This window comes from Equus caballus, chromosome X (assembly GCF_041296265.1).
Source record: "Equus caballus isolate H_3958 breed thoroughbred chromosome X, TB-T2T, whole genome shotgun sequence".
Lineage (NCBI taxonomy): Eukaryota > Metazoa > Chordata > Mammalia > Perissodactyla > Equidae > Equus > Equus caballus.
The window spans coordinates 142,597,811-142,618,790 of NC_091715.1; the positions used below are offsets into that span (position 1 = coordinate 142,597,811).

The following is a 20,980-nucleotide window of genomic DNA, read 5'->3' on the forward strand; positions in this document are numbered from 1 at the left end:
GGGTGACACCGAGGTTGAAGAACCCGAGGAGCACTCCCGCTATTCTCCAGTACAGCCCTAATCTGGAGACAACTTGACCCGGGGCAAGAAAACAGGACTCTTTGTTTGGGCCCATCTGAGCAGGACCAATCAACCAGCAGGAGGAGCCGGAAGAGACAAAAGCAGGCAGTAGGGGTAGGAGGAAGAAGGAGGGGGCTACCAACCTAGACCCTGCCAATCAGCCTGCTAGGTACCACCGTCTTCTGGGAGGCACGGTCCCCCAGAGGCCCATCTGACCCGCCTAGTCTTGGTGGGAGCCAAGCTAGGACTAACCAGGGCCTGGCCTTTGAGTACATCAGAGGGGTCAGCAACAGGCCCCCTCCCCGTCTTTAGGGGTGGGAGTGGAGATAGGATCGTGCTTTCTCAACCCATCCAGGGCCTGGCCCCAGGAAACAATGTGCCTGGCGACTGACGGGAGCCTTTTCTGGGAACTTGAACCACGCGTTTCTCTCCTTTTAGAAAAGAGAGAAACTGGGACCCTGTACCCCTCCCCTCCCCCACACTTGGCCAGAACTTCCTCTCCAGACCAGCTGTGAGCCACCTTTGTGACATCATGTGACAACTAAAGGGAACGATGACTTAAGCAGCCGGTTGCCGCACTACCGGGACTCTAGAATTTTGTGGACAGTATTTACTGGGCATCCCCACCCTGACCGAAGGCATTTCTGACCTGAGAGTTCAGGGATATGATCTCAGATAGAAAGTGCTCCTGACCTAGACTAGCTCCATGGCTAGTCAGGGTACCGACCAGACAGATGAAGTCAAGCAGGCCCCATCAGGTGACCGAGAGCCAGCAACAGGGGTCCCAACTAATTCATCCCTGGATCCAAAGTTGGATTCAAGGGAGATTTTGGGGACCTGCAGTGACCAAGCCATAAGCCAAGATCCAGGCCCCCAAGACAACCCGCGACCACAGGACCCAAACCAAGGCATCGTCCACGTGGAAGAAAACCACCACCTTCTCGGGCTCTCCTTCCCAAGAAAGCTTTGGATGGTAGCTGAGGACGACGCCTTCACGTCCGTGCGCTGGAATGACGAGGGAGACACCGTGATCATTGAAGAGGATCTTTTCCAGAGGGAGATTCTTCAACGGAGAGGCCCAGGGAGAATTTTTGAAACAGACAGCTTGAAGAGTTTTATCCGCCAACTGAATCTCTACGGCTTCAGCAAAATACGTCCAAACGACCCTTCGGTTCACTCTCCAGGGAACAAGAGAATGATGGTAAAGTAGAACGTCCTTCTTTTTCCCATGTTCTCCATCCCTCGAACATCTTCCTAGTAGACCAAGATGAATGATGCACTGAAAGGGTTTAATTTCTGAGGATAACTTTTTTCACATGAGGCTTTATTTATGGAAAGATGAGAAGGTATATTTGCTCCTTTGAAAGGACAGCCCCCTCAGAGGTAATCTGCAGGTGTGACGAAAGACTCTGAGAGGTCAGTTAATGTCAAGGAGATAGATGCACCTTAACCTAGGCATTATGTATGTTGAGTGAGCTCAGGCTCTAGGGCAAAAGGAAACTTGCCAGCAAGTTAAAAAGATCTTTTCTCCCTAGGAAAACAAGACCATTATGATTAGGAATGGGGGGAATGAATATTTGCTCCCAGGATGACTAACAGGATTGATTTCGTTTCAGATGTACCGTAACTCCAACTTTCAGAGAAATAAGCCTCTGCTCATTGAGAACATTCGGAGAAGAGGCAACCTGAGAATTACCACTCAGCCAGGGGCCAGCGCAACAACTCCAAAGAGAAAGAAGCAGGTAGAAGCTACGAGGCGCTCCCCACGAATCCATCGCAATGAACCCACCAAAGAAGGTGACAGAAAGGCCCAGAAGGAAAGCCCTAAAGCTCAGGGACCCAGTGACACCTGGTCGTTCGTGTGCTCTGAAAACCACTCTGTGAGCAGTGTAGCAGGACATGCCACAGAAAATCGTCACCCAAGTGAGCCAGGCAGCCCAAGTGGGGAGGGCACATCCAGGAATGTTCTGTTTGTGCCCCTGGCTACTGCCGGGGGAGACGGTGCAGAGGAACCACCCACCAGCCCCCCAGATTACCCCAATTATGATTCGGTGATGTCCTTATACAACACCTGTTATTCCATCCTGCTGGCTTCCCTCTCAGAGATGGCTCCACATGAGGTCCCTGATGAGGACGAGCAGCAGGAAGGCTCCTCAGATTACAAGTGTTCACTTTGTGAGCGCTTCAAGGACAATCCAGGTCCCTAAGCTCACAGGTCACTGGTGACAGATAAAAACTACCATTTTATAACCATGATGCAAAACTCTGATGGAGTAAATAAACAATCTTATGAGAATTGTGAGTCAGTGTTCTTTCTAACTTGCGGTCCTATACACACCTCACCAGATAAGCCTGAGGAGGCTGGAAATCCAGGCCCCAAACAGGCTTTGGTGCCCGTTGTCCTCTTTCATTTGAAGAACCAGCATTTTCACACATTCAGCCAACGACTGGGGAGCCCAAGAAGATCTCCTTCCCTGAGCCTGGCCTGGTGGTCAGGACACAGAACAGCCCGGTTCTTGATTGGGGGTATCACCTTACACTATTCCACTATTGACATATCTTGAAACTGGAGGGTCTTTCCTCATGGGTCCCCCTATGATGCCAGGAAGTTTCTGATCAGCAGCTGAATGTTTCTTGCCCAAGAGCCAGGGGTCTTCCAAGAGGTCCATCTAAAAGTAGGGCCACTTCATTTGCCGAGGGATGTCCGACAACTGCCTGGGGGAAAGCCCATCATGCTCATAGGTAACAACCATTAGAAATTTTCCCAATAAATGACCAAAAAAAAGAGAATGAAAGAAAAAAGACTTCCCACAAAATAAACAACACTACCTAGCAATTTTCTGAAAGAGCTGTATTTAGGCTCCTTTCTTTGCACATGAAGTAGCTGTGCGACATGTCTAACACGCATGCTCCATGCGCCAAGGGACTCTTTTACAACAGAGAAAGAGTCATTTGCAAGGACAGACAGGTGCTCTGTTTCCAAGTCTGAGGTCCTCTTCATCAGGAATGAGGCCATCCAGGACTGGTCACTCTCCAGCAATCACTCAGCGCCCGCTCCCAGCCTCTACACAACGTCCCCTGGGTGCTGTGCAAACACTGAGTTTGACCAGAACAAAGAGAGGGGAGAACACTAATGAGTCCTCTTAAAACGTATTTCTTTGGTCAATCCAGAAATCAGCTGGAGCAAAATGAGTGGCAGCGCCAAGAACTCCCTGGCAGCTTTCCCTTTTTCCTGAAGGTCAAAGTCCTTGAGACTGTCACTGAGCCCAGAGAGGCATCTTGCAAGGAAAGTCCCGCTCCCCGTCCCTGCATCTGAGTGGAGAATCTGTCTAGGTGAACAGCACATAGTGGGTAGCGCGCTCCCGTGCGGTGCCAATCCACACCTAACCTGATTTCCACGTCCACCGTGTGACGAGCTGCTGGGTCACAATTTAGCTGGTCTCTCGGTGACCTTCCTCTGAAGAGCCCACGCTCCTCAGGCCTCCTGCCCCAAGGGGATCAGGTGCTCTGGGAGGTCTACCTGGAAGACATCCTTTCTGCCTCTCCTAGGGATGGGCTCCAGCAGCCACCTGGGGTTTGGAAGCACCGTCAGGAACTTCTGCTTCAGGTTGGTCAGCACGGCTTGATTTTCCAGTTCCACCACCTCATCGGGAGCTAAGTTTTCTGGACCCTGCAAAGTTTCCCCAATGTCAACGAGCCCTGTGCACAAAGGGAGGAGCACAGAGATGTTTTTCCTTCCATAAACCAAGGGCTGCCTGTCAGACAACATGGGTATTCAAAGTTACAGCCACCGGAGACTAAGATGATATCGCCCAATGGACACGGAGTGAAGTGGGTCACTCTGAGTGAGCACTCCTGACGTGCCAAACTCTGTCCAAGGGATTCTGAGAGAGGCTGAGTGAGGGACAATGAGGAGGAGAGGGTCCTGTCCTCAACAACCCCACCAAAATAACGGGCAGATCCCAGCCAGACTGCTGAGGGCAGCAGGAACAGATCACAAGGGCCCCGGCCCCTGCAGGGAACTTACAGGCCATCAGGCCCCCAAGCACTTCACCAGGGGACAGGAGCTGATGTGGGGCCTCAACCATTGAGGGGTCAGGGGACTTGCCCAGTATGCAGTGGGCACTGGGGGTGGGACAGGCACGTGAAGCCAGGCAGGCAGCTTGAGTCCAGAGGCCAGTCCAACCCGCTCTGTGTGCTATGCTGCCTCTCAGGGTCTCTCTCACTCGCATGCACGCACAAGCACATACACACAGGCAAACCCCACATGCAGACTTGGACCTGACCCTGCCCCTTGGATCACAAATGGGAACTGAGGCCCAGGATGGAGAAAAGATTCACCCCGGGTCGTGGAACCTCGGCAGGCAGACCCCCAGCCCAGGGCCCCCTGCTCCCCCTCTGAAGGTGTGTTGCTGAAAGAAACCACACACCCCACACACAGCAGTTCAAAAGAAAACAAGCCCTGGGGGCGGCCCTGGGAGGTGTCTGAGCGGTGCTCAGCACAGCAGCACTTGCCGGCTATCACTCCACTGCCACACTTTTCCCCTTCCCGGAGCAAGGCCCGAATCTGAGCGGGCGTCCTCCCCAGCCTCTCCACCAGCAGCTCCTTCCAGGCTGCGTCTTCACAGTCCCTGTGAGCAATGTGGATGGCGATGGTTCAGTCCCGGGGGCTGTGCAGCAGGGGATGCCAATGCGTCTCCATGGTCTTGACCCCATTTAAGACAAAACCTGCATAGGGCTGCCGGAAGGAGAGGCAGCTGAACTTCATCTCCCCAGAGCTCCTTGGGCCTCACGTGGCCTGTGGAAACGCAGAACAATGAACATCAACAAACATTGCAGATCAGCACTCCAAGCTCACTGCTACCTGGAGTTTATTTTGGCCAATTGTAAGCAAGGGCTCGATTTTAAAGGGATGAAAATAGGCAGTTTGAATGGAAGGGCAGCTGCAAAAGAGGAAAGGAGGCCGTCTTTGATGGGAATTCTGGGAGCTTTGAGTTAGGTGCCCCTGGCTGGGGAAGACCCCACACTGAAATGGAATAATACAGCCTCAGGGAGGGAACCATGCAGAGCAGCAACTGGGGCTGAGTTTCTAGTCAGTTTCCAATTAAGCTGCAAATTCTCTGAGACGTCACGGAAACCAAAAATTTCCAGAGGAGAGAGTGGTAGGAGCCGGGGTCAAAATCATCCTGGAAATGACTACTGACCAGTAAAGATCCAGTATGCGCCCGTGTCCACGTGTTCAGGCCCGTTCAGCAATGTGGACGGTAGCAGAGACTTCCAGGCTAAGGCTGTGCTGTGGAGTGAAGAGGGCAGTCTCTCCCTGCTGAGACCTGGAGGATAACGTGAAAATTAGACGTGACCTTGGATTTGAAGCACCTGCCACATAGTAGGTGGGCACATGCAAAAAGTGGAGAATTTCGGGGCAAATTTGACTTTCTCAGAAACCCCTCCCACAAATGAAGGGGATTTTGTCGTAATAAATTATAACAGCTGCTTTTTGTTGAGCATCTATTACGCGACGGTAGTACGTGTTGGAGAGATGTCAAGGGCTCCCCCACACCTCGTCTTCCTCTCCTCCCTGGACCAATGGGGAAACTGCACTGCCAGTCCTCTTGTGCTCAGGAAGGGTCCTATGAGGACTCTTTGCTGCTGATAGCAGCAGGTGCGTTGTCTGCCACAGCCTTCTCTATAGAAGGCACCACAGGGGTTGTGGATTAATTCTCAAGCTGTGACAACACAGGACACTGACCACGCTGTTTCTCCACCCAGGGACTTAAGCCATGCACATTAGACCCTTAGAGGTGAGATGCCAGATTCCGTGCCTTCGGGGCCCTGGGCAGGGGTGAAGATGTTCAAAACAGGATCTGCCCCACAGGAGGCTGGCTGCAGGAATTCCTCCTGCCACCTGCTCCCTTAGGCCCCTGTGCTACACCCCTCAGTCCCCTCAGGACTGTGATGCATCTCTCTTAGGAGGCCAGCAGCCTGCTGCCGAATGGCCCTGTAGGGATTGAGGGTGTCCTCCTCCTGGGGCTCAGCCTTGTGCCTCCATCAGCCCTGCTGTCCACTCTGCCCACTCTCTCCCCAACCTGGCCTCCTGGGTCTGCCCAGCGTGGGGCTTTGTCCCGCCTGTCCCCCTATTGACAACCGCTCAGTCCCCGGTGCCGATGTTCTTGTGCACATATCTGCATTTGGAGGTCCCCAGATAAGAATCCTCTTTCAGCAGAGCTGAAATTCAGGGAGAGCTGGCAGGACGTGATGTAGCCTTTTGCTGAGTCTCCTAATGGCTGGTAAGTAATAATCACTGCCATGTGGGTGTGAGCCAAATCACTATGATTATAAGTCATTTTCAAATAATTCCCTATGTAATGCCAAAGGTTTGATTAAGATGATGGCCTGGTCAGGGTCACTATGAGGTTTTGCTTTCTGAGGCTGAGCCAGAGGGAGGAGTGTCTTCTCAGACACTCACAGAGCCAGCTAGGACCTTGGTGTCCCCAAACAGAGAGTTTGAGCAGACGAAAGTTTCTAGCAGATGGCAGGCATGGTCACCAGGATGCTCCCCAGGACCCAGACACCCCTAGACTCAAAGGTGTATTTGGAAAGGAGCCGGGCAGGAGAGGGCTTTGGGTTCCCAGGAGGCAGGCTGTGAAGAGGGTCAGCTGTCCCAGGAGAGGAGGAAGGAGGAGGACCCTCCAGATCACATCTGAACTCCCCCAGGGGAGGGACGTGGCAGCAGATGCGGCTACAGGTGAGCTGGATCCCCGGACCACATCATGAAGTGGGTGCTCATGGGACAAGTCCCAGGACCAGACCCATGTGGGGCACTCCAGAATGGAAGCAGGGACCCCGAGTGTCCGTTCTTGGAGGGAACTGACTGGTGTGGGACAGCGCTCGCCCAGGGCAGCCATGGACCACAGGGCTGCAGCAGCCGGGATGCACCAAGTGCCTCACAGGGTGCGTCAGGCAGGCATTTCCAGGGTGCAGCGTACTCCACAGCAGGCTCTGTGTGGGCACATGACACCGGGTCCCCAGCCAGTCCAGAATAGGGCAGGGCAGAGCACACAGCAGCTCCCCTGCCCATCAGCAGGAAGGTTCTGACATCCTCTCTGATGCCCTGAACCTGCCCCGTGAGGGGCTTGTGTGAGGCATCTCAGCCATGGTCCTGCTTCTCTAAGAAGCCCCCATTCCCCAGCCGTGGCTGAAGCCTGCTCAGAACTCCAGCTTCCTTGGCAAGTGGCTGACCTCCTCCCTGGCTCTCACCTGCCCTCCTCTGTGGCAAATATCACTGGCCGCTGCCCCAGGGCCCTTCGTGAGCAAGTACGGCGTCCCAGGCCTCTGCCTGTTCTCGGTCCCTGAGCCGGGGCTGGGCACAGGAATAGGGCTGGTCTGATGGCAGATGAAGGGTGTGATGCCAAGGGACATCCACAAGACAGCATCAGGGGGCAAAGCCATGTCTGCCCAGTACTCAGACGAAGGGGCTGTTCAAAGGGCTCCACAGACACTTAACCAGTGTGCATGCATGAGAGTCTCCAGCCCCGTGGACTCTGTGCATTGGACTGCTGCCCTGCCACGTGCCTGACGTCCAGCCTGCCCGCAGGAGTGAGCCTTCAGTAAAATATCGAGCCCCAAACCAGCTGGGAGAGAAGGGGAGCAGACTGGGCAGGTGACTGGGAGAGCATGGCCCATGCCTGAAAATAGGAGCAGCCTTCAAAGGGCCGCACTTCCAACACCCACGTCCAAGTATAACCTTCTCTATCCTCACACCCTCCGTCCTAGACCCCGCCTCTCTCCAAGGCCCCCATCTCCATGTCAGGAGAAATGGCAACCCGATCAGGCTAGGAGAGGCCCTGTAGGCAGGGTCCAGTGTCAGGCTCTCCTTGCCACCACTGCTTGGCCTCCTTGCAGTCCCTAAATTATGTGGCATGTAGCGTCACACATGAGGTCGCCAGGGAGGACCGCTGGAACCCCTTTGATTGTGGGGGAGACAGCTCAGGCCAGTGCAGGGACAGGGCTTTGCACCCGTGGAAAGCTCAGCTTGAATACGAGCTCTGCTGCTCATAAGCCGAGCGAATCACGTAAACTCTCTGCGCCTCAATTTCTTGATCTGTAGGATGGGCGCAGCACCAGCACAAGCTCAAAGCATTGGTGTGAGTTTATACACGATGTGACCTTCTTGTAAGATGCCCAAGTTAGCTGGTCAGTAGACGTAGGTCTTGTCACTGTGTGTCTAAGATGTACCTTCCCCCACCTTGTGACAACTCTCAACCAGGATATGTCTTCTGACCCCTGTGTACACTGATTGAGGTGGCCTTCCTTTCTGGCTGAAAATCTGCTATTGAGGATGGTCCATCTGACATGTCAGAACCGGGCAAACATGCTATAACTTGCTCCAGAGGCGGCCGGGGGGATGGTCAGCGCTCCTGGGCTGGGACAGAGAGAAGACACTGGGCTGTGGGAGTTGGCCCTGGGGAGGCATCAAGACCTCCTCCAGGCCCACCTCCTGCTCGAAACTCTGCATCCCAAAGTTCTGCGAGGGAGGGTCCTCCTGGTGGATGGATGCCCTGAATGCTGAAAGGAACGCATTACCTCGGGCCTGCCCCCAGCTCCCATCTGCACGGTTTCTTGGAGCCCTGGAGCCACCTTCCCAATTCTCCCCCAAAGCACAGCACGAACTTGGAGGGTCTGCCCTCCACGTGGTCATTTTGAAACCATTCTGCTCACACAAGCTCTTTCAAGGTGTGAAACATTTTGAGCTCCTAATTGCCAGCCCTAAACTTCCTTTTGCTGTGATGTTTCCAATTTCCTTTTCTGTGTTTCCTCCTAGAAAGCAGCCAGAAAAGGGACGACGTCCCCAGGACAGGAGTATGTGCACATGATGCTCTGGAAGCTGCCGCCAATGCTTTGGGTAAGACCCTCAAAAGTTAGTCAGCCTGGCTGTGCCTTTTCCCCGCTTGACCCAAGTGATCTGCAGGCTTGGAATGTCGCTTGAAAGACCTAAAAACCCTCAGCATGTCAATGACCTCTGAGAATCTGGGAGGAAAATGCATGGAAGACCGGTGACACTGGGTGTCAGGTAGACGGGTGTAAGACATGATTATCTACTGTTTACATGTTTGAGATTTTCTGGAATACAAAGCTTTTATCATAAACATGCCATTCCATTTGATATCCTAGCTAAAATGGACCATTAAAAATGACCAAACGGATCCACAGAAAAAATGGAAAACCTAAATAGTACAATAGAAACTGAAACTGTATTTAAGCTCAAGCCGCCCTCAAGCATTCCAGGACGGGGCAGTTTTGGAGGCCAGTTCTACCAAACGGTCAGGGAGAACTCGTTATCATTTATGTCAACTCTTTCAAACCATAGAAAATACGAGCAATTGTTCAACTCATTTTCCCAAGCAAATTCCCCTTGATTTAAACACTGGAGGAGGACCCCACCACGAAAAGAACACTTAAGACAAAATCACTCACATAGCAGCAGCTATTCTAAATAAATGAATAGCATATTCAACATAGTAGAGAATTAAATGGACAAACAGGCTGTGTCCAATGAATGAAAATATGATTTAACAGTAGAAAACACTTTCAATTGTAATTCCCTACAAATTAGCAGGGATAAGAAGGAGAAAACCTTTGATCCCATCAACGGGTACAGAAAAATCCTTTGAATGAAATTCAACACAAGTGCATGGAAAAAACTTCCAGCAGAAGAAGATTAGAAGTGGAATTCGCTTTCCTGAAAGCAACAGCAAACACGCTGAAGTGTGCAATGCTGGAAGCACTCTTGTCAGAGACAAGTCACAGATACATGATATCACCTCTCCTTTCTGAAGCCACGCTGGAACACAAAGCCAGAGCCATGGGTGTCCAAATAAGTGTCAGGTATGAGAATCGAAAAGAAAGAGTTTCTATTGGGTGTGAGAAGATCATCACCTTTCTAGAAAATTGAGAGGAATGGGTACATTGAATATTCAAGCGAAAAACAGACTTCAGGAAAAGAGTGGATGGCAGATCACGACTATAGGAAAATCAAGAGCCTTGCCACAACACAGCAAAAACTATTTAGCATGTGCAGTAACAGAAAATCTCCATTCACGACAGCAACAAGATCCAAAATTTAACTAAGAAGCCAAACGAAAACACACAAGATCTTTATGAACTCAGTGATACAAGTTTACTGATCAATTCAGGTAGACGAAGTCCTCCCAGAGGGAGCAGTATGCTATGTTCCTCGAGGACAGAATAGCGCAAAGTTGTCAGTTCTGCTTGAAAGGCTGTAGGGACCAAGATGACAATCAAGCTCGGACTTCTGTCTTCCACTCCCAAAATCAACCCTGGGAAGCCACAGAATGGAGAATGAAAGTAAACACACACACACACACACACACACACACACAAATAACTACACACCTGTTACAATAGTGAGAATCTGGTACACTGACAACACCAAATGCTGTCGAGGAAGTGCGGCAGCAGGAACTCCTATCCATTGCTCATGAGAATGTAAAATGGTACAGCCACTTTGGGAGATGGTTTGGCAGTTACAAAACCCAACATACGTATTCTCACTATATGATCCAGCAATCATATGCGTATTTACCCAAAAGAGGTGAAAATGTATGTCCACACAAAACCCTGCACACAGATATTTAGGGAAGCTTTGCCAATAGTTGTCAAAACTTGGAAGCAACCAAGATGTCCTTCAGTAGGTGAATGGGTAAATAATTTGTGGTACATCCAGAGAATGGAATATGATTCAGTGCAAAAAAGAAATGAGCTGCCAAGCCATGGAAAGACATGGAAGAACCTTAAGGGCATAGCGCCAAGTGGACAAAGCCAATCTGAAAAGGCCCCATACTGTGTGAGTCCAATTATACGAACATCCTAGAAAAGGCAATCAATGAAGACGGTCAAAAGAACAGCAGTTGCCAGAGGTTGTGAGGGGAGGGCGCAACAGGCAGAGCACAGGGGACTTTTAGGCCCGTGAAACTTCTCTGGATGACACTCTAACGATGGACACATGTCATTACACATTTGCCCAAACTCACAGAATGCACAACACCAAGTGTGAACCCTAATGTAACTGATGGGCATTGGGGGATACGATGTGTCAATGTAGGTTCATCAATGATAACAAACGTCCCAGTCTGGTGGGAGATGTCGATAATGGGGGAGGTGATGCATGTGAGGGGGCAGGGTGTAAGTGGGAAATCTCTGTACCTTCCTTCTTATTTGTCTGGGCACCTAAGAGGCTCTAAAAAAGAATAAAGCCTTCAAAAACAACACACAATATGAATGACATCTAAACAACAGAACAGGAGAAAGCCCTGGGGGAGACTGCAGACTGCAGTGAGCTGGTACTTGTGTTTGGGTGGGATGTGGGCAGTGGCAGTCAAGTTGGGAAGGGCTGTAGGCTGGAAAGATGCAGATGACGGGATGGGTAGGAGGAAAGGTTTCAAACTTCTGCTCCTGCTTCACTGCACACATCTGAAGCAGGCCCTCAGGACACACAGGCCAGTGGCCCTGGGGCAAAACCGGGACGGCGGGAAAGATGGGTTGATTAAGGCATTTGAGGCCGGAGTCTGTGCTAATAATCACCTGACACCATCTTAGCGGGTGAGGACTGGCCTTTCAAAAGATTCTCATTTTAATACAATTTAAAGAATAGACAAGAAACGGAATAGGCAGTATCAGAGCGAATCACATAAAGAGAAGGTATTCTTTCATGAAATAAGCATACACACGTATAGTCTACATATAGCTATAAAGACCTAATAGGAACATAGGTGCATATACAAGTGCCTAGGTGCATACTCCCGTGGCATGTCCACACACGAGTCTAGCAGCACATATCAGCTACAGATGTGTTCTAGATGTAGATACAGGGCTCCCGCAGTGGGCAGACATGTACAATGTATTTCTTACTAGGAAGGAGGATAAATGAGTGAAAATCCCTGCACTGAGCACGCAATAGGAGGTCACCATAAACCCGGAGGAGCATCCCGAAGCCCCCGCAGCTGCTCAACCTGGACAGGACAAACGCAATCCCGAAAAGAAATGGTTCGCCGAGTCCGGCTGGCTGGTGTCGAGACCCCACGGGAAGGGGGCTTCTCCCATGAACCCCTCGGCCCTGGCGCCGCAGCCCCCATCCAGCCCTTCCCCGGGACGGCAGCCCTTCTCGGCCAGGGTGGACGAGGACCCTCCCAAGGGAGGCCGGAGAGCTGCCCCCGCCCCAGAGCACAGGCCCACAGAAGCCCCGTGCCCCTCCTGTGCGCTCTGGGGCACCCCGGGCAGGGCTGTCAGCCGAGGGCTCCCCGCCCCCTCCGCAGCCAACAGGGGGTCAGAGCCTGGGGGTGAGGGACACAGACTCAGGGGGCAGGGCGGGGCTGCGGCCCAGGGCGGGCGAGAGTAAAGGAGAGCAGCAGAAGGCTGGCCAAGAGATCCCCAGACGCCGCTCTGCCCCTGCCACCAGCCCTGGGAGACCCCTAGCCACGGTGTTCGGATGTGACGTGTACCCCGGCTTCCGCCTCGGATTGGGGGTGGCTGAGAGCCTCACTGAGGGAGGCCGGATCCGGGGCAGCAGAAGGAAGGAGCCGAGGCTCAGCCAGGTGCCCAGGGAGCCCCGGGAGGGAGGGCTCCGGGCCCACGGCGTCCACCTCTGCCCCTGCTGTCAGCCCTGAGGGACCCTGGGGGACGGGAGGTGGTCCTGCTGAGCCCCCGCCCCCCTCCTCAGAGGAGCCTGCTGGGGAGGGCCTCGGGGGAGGGAGCGGACTTGGGGCAGAGGCGGAGCCAGGCCCTGCTGGGGGTCGAGGAAGGAGAACAGGGTGGCCAAGGACCCCAGGGACTCCCTCCCAGCCCCTGCCATCAGCATTGAGCGTCCCCTGGCTTAGTGGCCTGAGGTGACCCCCACAGATTCCCCGGGGGTCTCAGAGCAGTGAGGGCTTTGGGTCCAGAGAGGGAGGATCCAGGGACCTGCCAGGGCTCAGGCTGAAGACCCTGAGGGAAGACAGAAGGGATGCCGCAGAAAGACACCCCGGCCGTCAGCACCAGGAGGCCCCGGGGCGCCATTACCAGAGGCGGCCTTTCCCGCCTTCCGCATCCGGGTGTCCGAGAGACTGGGGACTGGGTCAGAGAGCAGCGCCTGAGGGGCCGGAGGGGGGCGCCCAGGGCCTGCTGGAGTCCCGGGGAGACGCCGAGAGAGGGCTGAGGACCCTGGACCCCAGGACAGAGAGGGAGCCTGTGGCCCTGCGCTCGGGCTTGGGAGGCCCCAGAGAGGGCCACCTCGGGAGGCGTGTCCAGCCTTCTGCCTCCGGAGTCTTCGGGAGGTGAGGACTGTGACTTCAGGTCAGCCGAGGGTGGGGTCCCCGGACCCCGAGGGAGGACTGAGCAGACCCCCGGCCCAGGCATAGGCGACCCCAGCAGAAATCTGCCCCTGTGATCAGTCCTGCGAGGCCAGGCAGGATGTCAGGAGGGGTGGCCCGTCCACTTCCTGCTCGGGGTCTCAGTGGCATGGTGGCCTTGGCCTGCAGGATGCTACTTCGGGTTAGCAGAAGGGAAGGGTCCAGGCCTGGCCAGGAGTAACTAGGAATACCTTGAAGACTCTGAGGGGACTCCCACCCCAGGCAGAGGGGGGCCCACTGAAATCGGCCCTGCCCCTGTCACCCCTGAAGACCCCAGGCAGGGGTGGCGGCAGGTGGTGCAGCCCACTCACCTCTGCCTCGGGCTCTGCCAGGTGAGGCCTTGTTCTGTGGGGCGACGGCGGGTCAGCAGAGGGAGCCACATCTGGTCAGCAGATGAAGGGGTCCCGGATCTGCCAGGACTCCAGACAAGGAGCCTTTGGGAGGAACGGAGGGCATGGAGGTTCCCCCCACCCCAGAAGAGAAGGGACCTCACAGAGGCCAGCTTCCCCTGTTCTCGGCCCAGGGAGGCCCCGGGGCAGGGAGGGCTGGACGTGGCCTGCTCCGACTTCCGTCATATGGTTGGGGATGGGGGATCTCAGGGAGGTGAGGTCTTGGTCTGAGGGGCACGACAGGTCAGCTGAGGGCAGAGTCCCAGGATCTGCCTTGTGTCAGGGTGAGGACCCTTCCTGAGGACTGAAGGTACCCCCCACCTCAGCAAAGAGAGGACGGCACAGAATCCGGCTGTCCCCTGTTCTCAGCCCTGGAAGGAACAGTCAGCGGTGGTCCCACATGGCACGCTCACTTCTAGCCTGGGCAGGAAGGTGGGGGGGCCCTCAGGAGGAGAGGGCCTGGTCTAAGGGGGAGATGTCAGGTGTCCCAGACGGGGGGCCAGGAGGAAAGACGAATAACCTACAGGAGTACTGGGGGAAGTCCCACCCCAGGCTACAGGGCTGGTCCCCGCTGCCAGCCTTTTGGGATGGCGGCGGTGGGGGCAGGCGGGTGGGCGTGGATGTGCAATCTCCTCCGATTTCTCTCAGAGGCTCAGGGAGGTGAGGACCTTGGTCTGCGAGGACGACATCAGGTCATCTGAGGAAGCACATCTGCTCAGCTGACACATTCCAGGAGCCAAGGTGAGGACCCCGAGGGAGGAGTGAGTGTACCCCCATTGCCAGGACAAAGTGGGACCCCATGGAAATCTGGCCTGGCCCTACTGTCAGCTCTGGCACCCCCGGCAGGGCCTGTCTGGCTGAGCCCCTCCTCATTTCCAGGTCGGTGTCTCGGGAAGGGGGCAAGGGCCTCGATGTGAGGGTCTGGACTCAGGTCAGCAGAGGCAGGATCCCAGGCCCTGGCCGGGGTCATGGTGAGGGTTTGGGGACCCCCCCACACACCGGGACACGTGCAGCCCAGGCCAGCCCCACCCTGCTGTCTGCCGTGGGGACACCCGGGATCGGTGGGTGGATTCAGTCCCCCTCACTTCCTCTTCCGGTGTCTTGTCCTAAGGAGGGTGGCCTCAGGTCAACAGAGGAGTTGACCCAGGCCCTGCAGGGTGTCGAGGTGAAGACTGAGTGGACCACCCATCCCAGGACAGGTGGAACCCACAGAGTTGGGTCGCACTTCTTGTCCCTTGGTGCCTCCTGTTAGCCCCTCTGCAACTGTGGCCAGATGTGGGCCCCCTCGCTTCCTTCTACTCAGTCTCAGGGGTGCGTGGTCTTGTTCTGAGAGGTCTGCCTCAGGGCAGCAGCACGGTGGGGCCCAGGACCAGCCAGGGGAAAGGTGAGGACCCTGAGTGAGCTCAGAGGGGACCGCCCACCCCAGAGCTCTGGCGACCTCACAGAGTCCAGCCCAGCCCTCCTGTCAGACCCCACAGATCTGGAGCCCACCCCACCCCAGCCCACAGTCAGCCCCAGAACCTCGGGCTGTGCTGGGTGCTCCCTGAGGGGCCGACTCACTTCTTCCTTCAGATCCCTAGGACAGAGGCCGCCCTGGACAACAGAGCCCTGTGAAGCCGAGAGCGTCCCTAAGAGGAGGCCCGTAAGTCACCTCTGTCAGAGCCGCCAAGGGTGCGTTTCTCACCTAAGGCTGCTCACACTCCCTCTCCCCCCAGGCCCGTGGGTCCCCATTGGTCGCCTCCTGCCCACACTCCTGTCGGCTGCCCTGACAGGAGTCATCATGCCTCGTGCTCCAAAGCGACGGCGCTACATGCTTGAGGAAGGCCTTCAGTCCCAAAGCGAGACGCAGGGCCCAGTGGGTGCACTGCTTCCTGTGGCTGTGGAAGAGGATACTTCTTCGTCCTCCACCTGCTCCTCCTCTTTCCCCTCCTCTTTCCCCTCCTCCTCCTCTTCCTCTTGCTATCCTCTCTTGTTGAGCACACCAGAGGAGGTTGATGATGTCGCTGGGGCCCCGAGTCCTCCCCAGAGCCCTCAGAGTGCCTGCCCCTCCCCCACTGCCATGGCCTCCCCTCCACTGAGCCAGTCTGAAGACGACAGCTCCAGCAGCCGAGGAGAGGAGGGTCCGAGCACCTCGCAGGCCCTGCCATACACTGCGTCCTTTCCCAGAAACGTGATTGATGACAAGGTGGCTGAGCTGGTGGAGTTCCTGCTTGTCAAGTATCGCACAAAGGAGCCCACCACAAAGGCAGAGATGCTGAATACGGTCCTCAGAGATTACCAGGACCACTTCCCTGTGATCTTCAGTGAAGCCTCTGAGTGCATGCAGCTCGTCTTTGGCGTTGACGTGAAGGAAGTGGACCCCAGCGACCACGCCTATGTCCTGGTCACCACCCTAGGCCTCACCTACGATGGGATGCTGAGCGATGAGCAGAGCATGCCCAATACCGGCCTCCTGGTGATGCTCCTGGGCGTCATCCTCCTGCAGGGCGACTGTGCCCCCGAGGAGGACGTCTGGGAAGCACTGAGTGTCATGGGGGTGCGTGCCGGGAGGGAGCACTTCATCTACGGGGAGCCCAGGGAGCTTATCACTAAAGTTTGGGTGCAGGAGCAGTACGTGGAGTACCGGCAGGTACCCAACAGCGATCCTGCTCGCTACGAGTTCCTGTGGGGTCCCAGGGCCCACGCTGAAACCAGCAAGATGAGTCTCCTGGAGTTTTTGGCCAGTGCCATTGGGAGTGACCCCAGGTCCTTCCCAGTGTCGTATGAGGAAGCTTTGAGAGATCAGGAAGAGAGAGTTCAGGCCAGAATTGCCAGCACGGATAATGCTACTGACACGGCCAGTGCAAGTTGTAGTACCGTGCCCAGTAGCTCCTCCTGCCCTGAGTGAAGTCTAAAGCAGATTCTTCACTCTGTGTTTTAGGAAGGCAGTCAATGATCTAAGCAGTGGAGGGCCAGGCTGGGGCTGAGGGTATTATAGGGCATAACAGCTTTGTGTTCCTTTTCCATAGGGGTGACTTTGAAATGTATCATCTTCTTTTTCTTTCTGCTTTTCTTCTTTGTGGTGAGGAAGATTGGCCCTGAACTAACATCTGTTGGCAATCTTCCTCTTTTTGCTTGAGGAAGATTGTCCCTTAGCTAAGATCTATGCCAGTCTTCCTCTATCTTTTGTGCGTGGGACGCCACCACAGCATGGCTTGATTAGCAGCACATAGGTCTGTGCCAGGGATCCAAACCCATGAAAACTGGGCCACCAAAGTGGAGGGCACTAACTGAACCGCTACACCACCCGGCGGGCCCCTCTTCTTTTATTTTTTGCATTTTAAAATGTTGTTACTTTTAATTGAACATGTGTTAGCTTCCAAATCTAAGTTTATGAATGACATTGGTCACACATTTATTGCTATTTACCCAGTTTAAAAGAAAGTTTTGCCATTTTGTGGAAAAATAAAAGAGGAATACCTTCTGTTTTGTTTCTTTTGTAACAAGATAACTTGACATTGGAATAGGAATTTCACTGGAAATGTGAAAGAACTTAGCAGTAAAATAGAGAAAAAATTTAAATGGTTCCTTTTTGAATTATCATTTTTAGACTATCATTGTGTAAAATGAAGAGATATATACCAAGATTTTCTTAACTTATCCAAGAATGTAGAAGAAATTAAATAGAAGCAATTCAACTCTCTGCTCACTGGCTCATTTCGTCCCCAGACATTCGCTGAGCCTCTGCTCTCTGGTGGCTCTGTGTCAGCTGTGGGGACACGAGGGTAAGCAGGGCCCCCTCACAACCATAGAATGAGAGTCTAGGAGCCGCAGTCCTAGAAGGAAAATGGTGAGGTGTCCCCTCCAGGACAAGTCAAAGAAGGTGGGAGGTGGTGCGGCCCCAGGAGAGCCCGCTCACGTGTAAACGCCCCGAGCCAGGGCAGTGTGGGGCTTCGGGAAACTGTGATTCCTTCTGTGGGAGTTGGTTGTCATGAAGCTCGGTGGTGGCAATGGCCAGACTCACAGTGTGTCTTAGGGCTGAGGGGCAAGTCTGAACTGGAAAATTTCTCTGAAGAGTTTCTTAGGGATCACAGGTAACCAGAGAGAAATCTCCACCTGGGCAGGAAGGGAAGGTGTCCTGGGCTCTTGTCGCATTGCTGTTGAACACACTGAAGAACGTGGTGTTTGACATCCATCATCTGCAAGGATTTCCCGAGAAATATGGTCACATTCGTTTGAAGTGATACCTGGAAGAAAGCAGTCTGGCACTCCTCTCCAGGCCTGGGAGACCCAGAGCCCACAGCATAAATTAGGTGTTAATCTTAATTGAGTTTAATTGGCCAATTGTAATCAAGGGCTAGATTTTGGTGGGGTGAAATGAAAGGAAGTAGTGGTCTGGATGAAGAGCAGCTTGGAGGGAGGCAAGGAGTCGGTCCTTGACTCTGTTTCTAGGAGCTCTGTGTTCCATCCAGCTGGGAAGACTCCCCCACCCCCGAATTTTCACATATATCCTCTAGCTGGGAAGATTTCATGAGTTTTATTTATGAATCATCCTTTTTGGCTGATTAGCTATTCCATGTCCTCTTAAGCTACATATTCTCTGGTATGACCTGGATAATAAACAAGCAAAATTCCAGAAGAGAGAGTGGAAAATCTGGGATCAAAACAATGCTAGAGGGGCTGGCCCGGTGGCATAGTGGTTAAGCTCGCACACTCTGCTTCTGCGGCCCAGGATTCCCAGCTTTGGATCCTGGGTGCGGACCTATGGACCACTCATCAAGCTATGCTGTGGCAGCATCCCACATACAACATAGAGGATGATGGGCACAGATGTTAGCTCAGGGCCAATCTTCCTCAGTAAAAAGAAAAACAATCCTAGAAATAACTGCCAGTCCTCAAAGTTCCCATGTATACCAGGCACTGTGCCAGACGTTTTCCACACATCCCATCCGTTCCCGCAGTCCTACAAGACAGGGCTCACCAACCCACTGCCTTCGCAGAGGAAGAGCCCGAGGGTCATAGGGCTTGGTAACTTTCCCAGGATCACATGGCTAGTAAGCGACAGACAGACTAGACCTGGGTCTGGATTCATCTAGAGCCCACGCTGTTGCCACTCATCCCAGCCTGCGGCCCACCTTCTGACTCCTCATTCATTTTTCTTCCCAGTTCTCCATGATGTCTCTCAGGTGACAAAATTAGGACCCTGAGGCCCAGCTAGTGAAAGCAGGCCTAAAGAACGAAGGCAACAATGAGAATCAAATACAATTTGGGGATGGTCCGAGGCTTGTTGAGAGCTGACTCCAGGTCTCGCCATTTCTGTCCAGTCCCAGCTCTTTCTGGTGTGACAGCACCCTTCCCCTGGTCTTCCCCCGTGTGTCCTCCCATCCAACTCTGGAACCTGTTGGCTGACGTACTCGTCACTGCTGCCTCCTCTGAAGGTTGCACAGAACCTCCTGCCCTGCCCCGACACAGAGCATTCCTACTCCCTGCAGGGGTCCCCGGGCCCTCCCATAGCTCACCCTCGATCCTGGAGAGCCACAGCCGCTTTCATGGAAAAGGTTACTCTGGACTGTGACATTTAGACACCTGGTCATTCCTCCCTGGGAGCCTTCGACACACTCGCCTTTTGCCAAATGGGCTGTGTGTAGAGACTGATGGTGCCTATAATCTACTGGGGCCTGGGATACAACCCTGAAGTTACATAAGGATTTGTGAAGCCATCCTGGTGTTTGCCGTAGGACTTTAACGGTCTCCTTATTTGATGCTGGGAACTGAACACATACACAGATGAAAGAGCTGATTAAAGTGGTCAGAAATTAACGCCTCATCACAAGCAGTAGATGAGGAGGAATCATCCACTGAAGCCAAATTCCTGCTAGCCCTGGAATCCTCCTAGGAGGTGAGAAATGGTTCCCTTGTGAACGTGTTAGGTCAAATTTACAAAGAAAAAACAACCATTCTCCCACTGTCTCTGGTCTGGTACCTGCCACACAGGAAAGTCCTGGCTTTCAGTGAGCCTGAGGTCACGCTGTTCAGGGAAGTTCAGTCCTGTGGAGGGTAGCAGAGACTCCCAGGTTAAGATTTCACCCCTGCATCAGAAGGAAGCCTACTGAGATTATAGACGGTATCGCAAAGGGAGTGCAGAAAAGTGCCATAGAGCGAAGAAGGCAACCCTACCTGCTGAGATTGACAGGATCCTCTTACAATGAGATGTGGTTCTGTATTTGAGAGCATCTGTTGCATAGTAGGCACTTAACACTTCAGAGAATTTGAAGGCAAATGTAACCTCAGAAACTCCTCCACACAATGAGCATGGTTGTTGTCATAACAAGTTATAATGGTTGCTTTATGTTGGGCACCTACTATGTAACATGGCATCCTGTAGAGTGCTCACCCATATCTTGTCTAGCTGTCTTTCCTGGACACAGGAGACACTACATTGCCAGGCCACTTGTAGTTACAGAGGGTCATGTGACGACCCTTTGCCAGGGAGACCTGAGCGGAAACATTGTTTGTCACCTCCAGGCATTTGAGAGCCAGTATGCCGGTTCCATGCTCTCTCCCTCGATTCACCAGTAAACATAGCGACCCCGTGTTGGGATGGTGGAACCACAAGATGGAAGCAGCCTGGATCCCTGGGTCACCTAGAGCAGAAGGCCCCTCGCAAACCATGTCAGAATTTATGTGCACAACAAATACACTTTTCCTGTGTTAGCCTTTCAAATGTCAGGGTTGGCCTGTTGTATCAACTAGCAGTTGCTTTGACACAGCTACTTTTCTATTGTGAGGTTTATATAAGTCTTTTAATTGCAAAGGTAGTAGTGAATGTGTTCCTATTGCTAAAAATTCTAAAAATACAGATAAATCACAGCATTCCCTTTTCAAAGTTTCTCCACAATCCAGCCTCCTGCTCAGAGGTCACCACAGTTAAAAGTCTAGTGTGTGTTATTTTAAAGCCATCCGTGGTCTTTTCCATAGACAGATAGATTTGCTATGAAAACATATTGTTTTATTCCACGTCCATAGGGTCTGATGTACATATTGATCTGCCTCTCGCCTCTGTCACTTGATAAAAAGGATGGAGGGTCTTCCCCTGGCAGCACATGCAGATCGACTTCACTTTTGAAACTGCTCCCTGGATGCTAAAGT

General features: G+C 53.4%; 2 protein-coding genes and 1 pseudogene across 3 annotated transcripts; 2 read left to right on the forward strand and 1 right to left on the reverse strand.

Annotated features, from left to right (window-relative positions):
• Positions 1–632: 632 nt before the first annotated feature.
• LOC100069378 (heat shock transcription factor, X-linked member 3) lies at positions 633–2,356 on the forward strand. The gene is made up of 2 exons (XM_001499147.6): positions 633–1,261; positions 1,677–2,356. Exons 1-2 carry the CDS (start codon positions 767–769, stop codon positions 2,265–2,267), a joined length of 1,086 nt encoding a protein of 361 aa, XP_001499197.3. The 5' UTR covers positions 633–766; the 3' UTR covers positions 2,268–2,356.
• Positions 2,357–3,535: 1,179 nt separating this feature from the next.
• On the reverse strand, positions 3,536–4,855 carry LOC100069366 (protein EOLA1-like; annotated as a pseudogene).
• Positions 4,856–12,572: 7,717 nt separating this feature from the next.
• On the forward strand, positions 12,573–17,315 carry LOC111771603 (melanoma-associated antigen 10-like). 2 transcript variants are annotated; one of them, XM_023634103.2, is made up of 4 exons: positions 12,573–12,671; positions 14,501–14,593; positions 15,425–15,494; positions 15,568–17,315. In XM_023634103.2, exon 4 carries the CDS (start codon positions 15,633–15,635, stop codon positions 16,737–16,739), a length of 1,107 nt encoding a protein of 368 aa, XP_023489871.1. In that variant the 5' UTR covers positions 12,573–12,671; positions 14,501–14,593; positions 15,425–15,494; positions 15,568–15,632; the 3' UTR covers positions 16,740–17,315. The 2 variants fall into 2 exon arrangements, with proteins under 2 accessions (XP_023489871.1, XP_070113443.1); XM_070257342.1 differs by having other exon boundaries at positions 12,618–13,388.
• Positions 17,316–20,980: the final 3,665 nt, after the last annotated feature.